General features: G+C 42.1%; 1 protein-coding gene and 1 long non-coding RNA gene across 5 annotated transcripts in view; both read left to right on the forward strand.

Moving 5' to 3' along the window:
* epha4a (eph receptor A4a) overlaps positions 1–6452 on the forward strand; it is a 69595-nt gene extending 63143 nt beyond the window's left edge. For all 4 annotated transcript variants that reach the window (XM_015015569.1, XM_015015570.1, XM_015015571.1 and 1 more), the window contains exons 12-17: positions 1240–1301; positions 2450–2659; positions 2764–2913; positions 3217–3413; positions 5369–5527; positions 6164–6452. In XM_015015569.1, the coding sequence (XP_014871055.1) occupies positions 1240–1301; positions 2450–2659; positions 2764–2913; positions 3217–3413; positions 5369–5527; positions 6164–6278 (893 nt within the window). In that variant the 3' untranslated portion in view covers positions 6279–6452. The remainder of the gene's footprint in view (positions 1–1239; positions 1302–2449; positions 2660–2763; positions 2914–3216; positions 3414–5368; positions 5528–6163) is intronic.
* Positions 6453–6987: 535 nt separating this feature from the next.
* On the forward strand, positions 6988–9862 carry LOC106935213 (uncharacterized). Its single transcript, XR_001421848.1, has 2 exons — positions 6988–7379; positions 9568–9862. It is a non-coding gene; the product is annotated as an uncharacterized LOC106935213 (long non-coding RNA).
* The last annotated feature ends 370 nt before the right edge of the window (positions 9863–10232 follow it).

Below are 10232 nucleotides of genomic sequence, written 5' to 3' on the forward strand. Positions count from 1 at the left end.
AGAAACTGGCTTTCCTCTTGCCATTTTTCCGTATTGGGAACATTTGTGAGTAGTTGTCATTTTAAATGAGTCTACTACCCGAGTTATTGATCTCTGAAGGTCTTCCAGACGTACAATTGGCCTTTGGCACACATCTTCCTTATTATTAATGCCATTGGAGCTCTGGATGTATGTTTAGTGCCTTTGTCCTGCTGGAAGTTGAATCTTCACAGTCTTTCACATCGGAACAACATGATGCTGCCACCACCGTGTTCCAGCTGGGAGGTGGTGGACATAAAACATGATAGCAGTGTTCACCAGAGTTCATTAATTATCCTCAGCTCCTCACAGAACACTTGTATTTTTTTTTACAGAGATTAAATCAATGTTTCCCAGTTATTGGTTTTATTAAGACAACTCTTGCATTTGTTTTTATTTAGGGATTATAGAGTAAAGGGGGCTGGAGGAAAATGGTGAATACGCTGGTGCGGGTCTAGTTGAAAATGGATGACTAAAAACAGAATACATAGGGTATGGAGTAGAAATTTGCAGCTTGCTGCCACTTTGCTGATGGACACAACCCCCTCCAAACACACACATACAATCATGTTTAGCTCCCCCGCCCTCCCTCCCGTCCGCCCTCATTTGTAGAGACCAACGTTAAGCAGGGACCCACCGGGAAACGTCCTCCTGTTCTGCCGTCTGCCTTGGCTCAGATAAAGAAGCAGCTCCCCGCCCCCTGCAGAAAAGAAAAGGTGAAAAGAGGTGTGGCCGGGTCCAAAGGGGAAAAGCGTCTGAGCGAAAAACGCGGAAGAAATAGGGGCGCTATCCGAAAGTGACAGATGCGTTGAAATTTGACAGAGAAGAGGGAGGGCAAGGGGGCAACGAGTGACATAAGTATGGAGTCTGGGGGGATTCTGGGTGTTTGACTGCAGTCAGACTTTGCACAGTGTGTCCAATGTCACTTCACATTTGCATAAACACAAGATGGTGTGAGTTTTAATGTGTGTGTGTGGCGGGGTTTTGTTTTATTGGGGAGATTTTTGAATGTGCAGGAGAGACATGATGGTCGGGGAGCGCTAATTAAGTCACCGTGGGACCAAGATGGACGGCCTGGCAGTCAAACATCCTCACACACTCACATGCATACACTCCCTCAACATCCCGCCTGCTGTGTGGAGCTGCGATGTGCATCGTTTGCCACCATAATCATCTGCCATTGCTTCTCCCTTCTCTCTCTCTTTCTCTTTCTTTCTCCAGGTAAGCCGGTGATGATTATCACGGAGTACATGGAGAACGGATCGCTGGATGCATTCCTGAGGGTCAGTCATGCGTTTCTGTCCGCGCAGACTTGTGCACGGGTGTCGGTGTGTGACATGACTGTAGCGATGCCATCTTATCTCTGTAATGTCATCCGCTGAAATAACAAGTGTTGGTTCACAAACACCGACCCTAATCCTTATCCGCTTTGATCAACTCATGCTTTTCCTGACAAGGAGGTTTCACCTCTGTTTTTCAGGTTCACTACACGCGAGATGCTCGCTGATCCTAGGCAATACACAGAACATGCTGGGAAAGTAGGCTGACATTTAAAAGAGGAAAATGCAAAGACTAGTGACTGCTGCAAATACCTTCATGCATTAGACATTTTAAACAAAAACACATAACATAATCTAAAAGTAGCTCCTTTTTCTGCAACATGTCGAGTATTAAAGTTGTAACATTGCCGTTTATGATTGTCATTTTTTTGGTATTTTTTATTCCTTCACGGAATAATTCATTCAGAAACACAAGTGGCAAAGTCAGGGTATAGCAAGACTTTGTAAAATTAGGGTTACCAACACCCCTCAACGTCTCATCAAACTTGAGATGCAAGAGAAAGTTACTAGAATTTTCTTCAGTTGTACGGAGCGTGCAGTAAAACAGTGATGCTGTTGCTGTTTACTAAGAGAAGGAATTCACAGTTTTCTCATTCGTACAAGAAACAAAAGAAAGACACAAGAAAAATGTACTTGTTGGGAATGTTTCCAGTTCCTAAAACATGCCAGTCAAGAATAGTTTGGAGAATGTGGCTTAAAATTAGATTTGAAACCAAGTGCTGGAAATTTTCACACCACTTGTGCTGCACATTTTGGACAATGGACCAAACTCCTGACCGTTGTCATTGTGTCATCGTCATGTCCGATAGAGTAGATGGTCTCGTGTCGTGCCACCACAAGAACCTGCCCAGTAGACCTACCCAGCAGGGTGTTCTGTATATGTATGAGATAAAGCAGAAAAAGATGATATATGTGAGTACAAAATGTTGCAGTTGTTACAATGACGCAAACCAGGTTTCCACAATTCTCAGATTTTCACATTTCAAAAACACACAAATGATCCATTTCCTCAGGTGTTTTTTGTTTCCTTTTTCTAGTGATTCAAAGTCCTGACATCTACAACAGTGGGAATTTCCTCTGTTTTTTTGCAGAAGAATGATGGTCGCTTCACAGTCATCCAGCTGGTTGGCATCCTGCGCGGCATTGCATCAGGCATGAAGTACCTGTCAGACATGAGCTACGTTCACCGCGACTTAGCCGCTCGCAACATCCTGGTGAACAGCAACCTGGTGTGCAAGGTGTCTGACTTTGGCATGTCACGAGTGCTGGAAGACGACCCGGAGGCTGCGTACACCACCAGGGTGAGCGTGCGAGCGTGTGTCTTTTGTATCCGTGTGCCCAGCTGTGTATGCGCCGGTCACCTTATTTGTCAGCTTTAATTTATCAGCCCGGCATCCAATTACAGGGAGGCAAGATCCCCATTCGCTGGACGGCCCCAGAGGCCATCGCTTACAGGAAGTTCACCTCAGCCAGTGATGTGTGGAGTTACGGCATCGTCATGTGGGAGGTGATGTCATATGGCGAGCGACCGTACTGGGACATGAGTAATCAAGACGTAAGTCTGAGGAAACATGATTGTGTGTAACAGCTCGTAAATAACAGACAGTCTGTATTAGTTTTATCATTCCACCTTAAACATTAATTAAGATAAGAATGTGCAACACACAGCATGACCTGGTTTCTGTGACATTTATATTCCATTTATGATAACACAGAGTTGAATTTCACTTAAACTAAAAGTTTTTTCAAGGAAAAATACATTACAAGTAATTACATTTCCTTAAAAAAAAAAAAAAAAAAAAAAAAAACTACCAGAATCCTGGGAATTAACATCAGCATCCATCTACTGTTTTGCTAGGTGATCAAGGCTATTGATGAGGGCTATCGGCTGCCTCCACCCATGGACTGCCCTGTGGCTCTCCACCAGCTCATGCTGGACTGCTGGCAGCGAGAGAGAGCCGACCGGCCAAAGTTCGGACAGATCGTCAACATGCTGGATAAGCTGATCCGCAACCCCAACACCCTGAAGAGGACCGGGGGAGAGACCGCTGTCAGGTGACGGAGCGAGACCGCAGAAAACGTGATGCTGGGATGGCGGTTTTTATAAGACTGGCTCTTTGGTCATGTTGATGCTAAAACTGGGTGTGCACACTTAAGTTCTAGCTTTACAGACAAATGATCTAAAGAGAACCCGATTTAAAGCTACAGGTTGTTGATAAGACGGGAGTCCAATTTTTAATTTGCACCGACCCATGCGAGGGACACAATAGGAACAAAGTGCTGTGGTTGAACTAGGACAAATTTGAGATTTCTGTCCAACAAATAAAACGCACACTTCACACCACCTAGTCCGACTGAGCTTGAGCTTTGTCACAAAGAAGACTGATGAAAAGCCTTTATTTTCTGGACAGCACGTCAACCACGCAATGGGGAAGCACAGTTGTTTGAGATTAAAATATGTAATTAATTATGTACTAACCACTAAACTCACATAATGCACTATGTAGTTAGTATCTGGCCACGCACGCTCACATCTACGCTTTTTATTCACATCGCCATTAAACATTATCTAGCAGCATTTTGCGGCTGTTTTCCGCACAGATACCCTCCCTAATGGATTTCTCTGCATACTCGCGTTAATGGCGCTGTACATTCAGGAATGCAGCCACTCTAATGGGGGGGGGGGGGGGATTTACGATGTAACAGCGAGTTAGAAACAAACACGACCCTGCAGCTCCGCCGCCATTACTCTCCGGCGGCTAAAAGCGTTAAGAATGACCTGTGTGTTTACAGACTCGGCACGGAGCAGCGGGAGTCTGTTTGACTTTAACGAGTGTGTGAGCGCACGCGAGCGGGTTGCGCAGACTCACAGTCACCTAAGGGGACGAGGGGAGAGCTAGGAGGGAGTCCTCATGGAATAATTAGCGGGGCTGGATCCTATAAATGAGGCCTTTTGCAGTTACGGACCGAGAAGCGTGTGCGGGTTTAAAGGGATCTCCGCACTCATTCTGTTCCCACCTAATGAGTGGAGGTGACTTAAGGGGTCCAACGTTACCTTACTTCACCTCAGCATAGTTTTTTTTTTTTTTTTTTTTTTTTTTTTTATTGAAAAAAAAATCAAAAAAAGGGTTAGAGAATATGGAACGGTGAGAAAGTTACCAGAGCGGGACGACAGTGAATAAGTCATTGCCTCCGTGTAGATTTTTCATGGTTGAGAGGACTGTTTCAACAGAAAGGAGAGAAGCAGCAAAAAAGAAAAAAATACAGAAGGGGTGGGCGATTCGATGATGAATATGGGAAGGTGGCCGGGGACCCAGCTGTGCTGTAAAATGCACCTTCGTGAAGGGGTTATATGTTTTGTATAAAATAAGGATTAACTAACAGTGTCGGTCACTTCAGGGAGGAACTGTGTTGAACTTGGCCTGCGTTCAGGTAGCACCCACAAGGCAGCGACGCAAACCAGAGGCGACCCTGACAGATGTGCGTTTTCCCTCAAAGCAGAACAGCTAAAGAGAAATGTAGCGTGGTGATTTTCACAGCCTGTGGGTAGTTCTCCGTCATCAGACAGGATGTGATATTCATCACACAGCAGAATGAGAGATATTTTTCATGTAGTGCTGATGTTGTACAGAGCTGAGGAGTATTTCCCCCTCACACACTTCTTCTCTCTTTAGTTTCTCGCACACTAAAATGTTTCAGATCAGCAACACAATCTTAGTGTCAGACAAAAATAAACTGAGTAAATAAAAATTTCAGTTTTCAAATCGTCATTGTCTTTATTATGGGAGTAATAATTCATCTCTGAAATACGTGTGTCTTTATATTTCAAGTCAAAGTTTCAAGTCAGCTTGCAAACTCCTTTGTAAGTTATAGTTTGGATTTTTGACTTGGGCAGAAGATTTAACACAGATAATAAGAACAGAGCTCGAGTGGAAGATGGTGGTATTTACTCAAATAAAAAAGGACAAAAATAAAAAGTCTTTTTTTTTTCTATCTTCCACCCACTTCAGGCCCAGCACCACCCTGCTGGAGCCAGGGAGCCCTGAGGCGTCCTCCGCAGTGGGCACAGTGGAGGACTGGCTGCAGGCCATTGGCATGGAGAGATACAGTGACAACTTCACTGCAGCCGGCTACACCACTCCGGAAGCTGTGGTCCACATGACACAGGAGTGAGTACAAACGGGTGGTAACAGAGACAAAAAGGAAGGAAAGACTGGAAACAAAGAAGTAAAATTGATTAATAATAACAACTTTTTAAGTTTCTATGACCTTAAATAGCTAGAAAAATCCTTAAACATATCCCAGCAATGATCACACTTGTTGATGAAAAAATAATCCACACCTTTAAGACATGAAAGAACTTGATGTTCCTCATAATCTGCCTCATGTCTATACCTGTGTTTTTAATACATGAAGACATGACAAAAATGTCACGAGCTGAAGATGTTAAATTCTGCATCTTTATTTGCTTCCTACAGTCTGCTAATTGGTGACCATATAAAAAATGTCTTTTTAATTTGTATTTAAAATATATTAGTGCTTTATAATAAATGAAGCATTGGTAATTCCAACACAATTCTATATGGACTTTAATCTTTTTCTTTCTTTTTTTTTCTACCGTTAGAAAACGGTAGAAAAAAGCAAGCAAAACAGAACTAAGTTTTGCTTACTCGTAAGAAAAAAAAAACTTATACAACAGAAAAACTGTTCAGCCAATTCCCAGTGATGTAAAATTCATCATCTATATATATTTTTTTAATTTTCTAAAAAAAAACAAAACATTTTTTTCCTCGTCTTTTTTTCAGGGACATGGCACGCATAGGCATCTCCTCTGCTGCGCATCAGAACAAGATCCTGACCAGCGTCCAGAGTATGCTGTCCCAAATGCAACAGATCCAAGGCAGAATGGTTCCTGTCTGAGAGGAGGAAGCAAAGGAATCAAAAAGACTTTTTTTTTTCTTACAAAAAGAAAGAAAAGATAATAAAAAAAATTTTAAATATAAAGAAAAAAAGACAAACTATGAAGAAATAGTTTACCTCATCAACGCACTTTAAATTGGATCTAAAAGAAAACAAGACCTTGATGATGAAGAAGAAAAAAAAAAAGGTGTCTAAACTGGCACTTTTTCAAAAATCTGACCTTTACCTTCCCCCTTTTTTGTTGTTTTGGAGAATGGAACACTTCTGTCTGCAGCATTTTTTTGGATTCACGGGGCGGGCGGCTGAAAAAGTGCTTCCAAGAGGCCAATCTGGAGTGCCTTTAAAGGTCTGGAAGGAAGGAGGGAGGTATTGGGATCTGACATTTCTTCCTCCTCTTGGGCAAACAGCTATCTCTTGGAACTTTCCCTCTGGAATAGTCCAAGGAACAGACTTTTTGAATTTCCTGTGACTGTGTTTATAGTACATGACTTGTTTCTGCGGGACTCAAAGGCTGCCCCGGCCACCGTTGTTCTCTTTCTCTCCGTCAGCTGGATCTGTTTGATATCTCTTGGAAAGTGGAGGATGCTACCTGCGAATATCTCAGAGGTTGAGGGCTGCAGTCTTTGGGGAGATGTTGGTGCAGTGAAAGCTTATTTCAAGGAGTTTTTTTTTTTTTTTGTGGTCTTGCCTCTCTTCTGACCTTGTTTTTCTCCCAGAATGCCAGATTTTGCTGCCCGCTGGGCGTTACTGAGAATGTCTTTGATCTTCCGAAGGAGACTTCCCACACCCCTGTCTTCCCAAAAAACAATCCCTCCTACACCTTCGATAAAAACACACTTTGGATTCTTCCATTTGTCTCCCATCGGAATCAAAGCCCTCACCTCGCCGCTACAGACTATTCGTAACCACTCTGAACGGACGCTTGTTCGGAACGCCTGAATTGGTTGCATAAACCGGAGGCAAGATGATGGATTTTACTTTCTCTCAAAAGGATAATGTGGATATAAATGGAAACGCAGTCATCAGCTCCAAGAAAAGAAAAGAAAAAAAGAAGAAAAAAAAACTAGAAAATATTGGAGGATTACTGAAGCTGTCATCAAGGTGAGTACTTTTCCATTCTGCTGCCCAAACCAACAAACACATAAAGAAACTGAATTAGGCTTTCCTTTGTTGTGGTGTTGAGTTTCTAATGTCATGCATGTGCAGCTACAAAGTGAGAGTCACCAGATCTCCCCTGGACCTCCCCAACACTGGCCCCTGTGCTCCAGAAGCCGTGTTAATTAACACGCAGGTTGCACCACCTCAGGCAACCGGAGCAGATCAATAGGCACTGTTCTGTGATCAGTCTGCAGGCCTGTTGCCTCTGGCATCTTAATGAGAAGAATTAATCAGAAGCTGACACCCAGTCAGCCAAACGGAGCTTTTGGAAAAGGGTTTGGAAAATTTAAAGATCCCACTACGAGGTGCAGCTGCGGTCTCGGTGTATTTGGGTGAACAATGGTGATGTCACTGTTTCTCCTCTTGCCTGTGCTCTCTTGAGAAATGTGCATTTTTTAAATGAGTTCAGTTAATTAGGATGGTAAAATACAGATTTAGCTTACACAGCCAGTTGATTCTCTACTGAGCTCCATAAGCACTTTTCTCAAGTCGGAGCTCCAATGTTATTGGATGTGTGTAAAAGATTTTTTTTTTTTTTTTTTTTTTTTTATGAAAACACCACTGTTAACCCAAAATGGCACTTTTTGCTTCATTTCTCTAGTGGTGAGCATTTGAGATTTACTCGATGCAGATGTGCATTTTTGCCCTATTAGAGTGAGATTTTTATACTTTTTTAAAATAGAAATCGTAAAGTCTTTGTTTATTTATTAGCTATTTAAAATGCCATTTTATTATTAGTGGGATCATGAACATCTGGTGACTTTTACCAGATAACAAACTTGGCTGATTTGCAAGCTTTTTGACAAAATGAGGGACTCCTATTCAGTTTTAGTTAAAAGAACTGACAGAACACATTAAGAATAGGGAAAAAAACAATAAACCCATTAAAATGATACCTTAGGGAACAGCATGGTTTTGCTTTAAAGATGCACATGTTTGACATTTGTTCTATTTTTTTCTGTTTTGATCGACAAAAATGTGCAGATGCCTCTTCTGTAAACATTTGAATCTATTGATTTTTCAATAATATATTGTATATTTATGCTGGGCAAGTAAAAGAAAACCAGATTGTTTCTAATTAAGGGAAAAACATTACTCACGAGGGCTTTAAAATTGAACTGTAAATATTATGAATATGGTCCGTGGTTTGGTGTCTGACTATTTTCTGGACCATGCAAGTTTGTATGTTATCTGTCCGTCACATCATTTCACCAGATCAGCGGATTGTGAGTTCACCAGGAAAATTCTCAAACGACGACGAGGCACAGAAAAGCACAGGAACGCACCATCTTCAATGATGTTGCGCAGCTTTTTTTAATCACCAGTGCCCTTTATTTAAACGTAATCTGACAGGAAGGGAGCAGAGAGAGCAAAGGCTCAGAGGACTGGGCACTCGCTCCAACCTCTGCGCCACCCAACAACATGGAGGGCAGCTCCATGTTGTTGACGGATAAAATCCCGACGGGTAACGTCTAAAAGCTTTTACCAGTAACTTTTGGTGAACTTGGACCGACCTGCGGAGTGGCAGCTTAGTGAACCAACAGGACCTCAGTGCAGCAACATGCTCCTCATTTGGCTGAGAAAACAGCTGCAAATTTAACAACAATTTGAATCTTGTTCATCTGCTAGCATGGCGTCACACATATAAAGTTTGTCAATTTGACTCTTGTTTCAAGAATCGTCTCTAAAGCTTGTGTCTTAAATAGCTATTAGCTAACTAATTTATTTCTTCACTTTTCTCTGTGCGTATTCAAATATTTCTTCAAATTTCTTCATGAGAAACTGTTAACGACTGAACAAAAGCGTTATCACAGCTTGCCAACATATCCTGCTCCAACAGCACCGGCTCAAAGTCATCAAACACAGATGCTGTATAGCTGCCTATTTGTGTGCTTTTGATTTGTGCCAATAAATCAAGGACGCATATCGAATATCGCACACATATACTTTGCATTATCTCTGCCTGGCACTCTCTGACGCTGGACTTTTTTGGCCGGGGAGTCCAATGTGCCGTCGAGCTGCAGAGCAGCGTAGTTGGTTGGAATTAGATGCAGAGTAGAAACAGTTTACATTGAAAACCGCCGTGACTGATGCAGCTTCTCAGAACCTTCTTTTCTTTCTTTCTCCCCAGATGCTGCCGTCCATCAATAACACGGGGATCTTGGCCTCGTTTGCCACGAGTGGATATTTCTTTTTTTGCCGCTCTTCTTCCTTCTTCCTTGTCGTCCTGCTTCCTTCTCAGCCTCTCCTTTTGGGGCGTCTCCTCCACCGATGAGAAGACAAATCAATTCACGCACGCCTGGGATGTTCACCGTAGCAGCATCTCGGCTTGACAGCGTAGCCACCCCTGTGGCCATCCGGCGACGAGTTGGAGTTGCTATGAATGAATTTAACAGCTTAAAAAAAAAAAAAAGATAAAAAAACAAGAAGAATGTAATATAACAGAGAAAACCTGCTTTGGTGGATAAAATACTTTTTTAATTCACTTCAATTGTGATTTTATTTGATCTCTTTGCATGTAGAGTAAATAGGGTTTAATTTGAGTGTGAGAATGAGATGTGTGCGTGTGTGTTCTCTGATTGACATTTGTAATTGTGTCTGTTTTCATGCCACTGTTGAGAAGGGAGGAGATAACAGAGCTGTATAGTTTTTGATATGAAAAAAAATGAAAAAGCCTGGACTATATTTTTTTTCTTTTTGTGTCATCTGTAAAAAAAAAAAAAAGAGAGAGAGAGAGAGAACATAAGGTGTGTTGCTCACGTCATTTATGCTTTCCTCAGCAACAGCATTTAATGA

This window comes from Poecilia latipinna, unplaced genomic scaffold (genome assembly GCF_001443285.1).
Source record: "Poecilia latipinna isolate Pla-1442-1.1 unplaced genomic scaffold, P_latipinna-1.0 Scaffold1928, whole genome shotgun sequence".
NCBI lineage: Eukaryota > Metazoa > Chordata > Actinopteri > Cyprinodontiformes > Poeciliidae > Poecilia > Poecilia latipinna.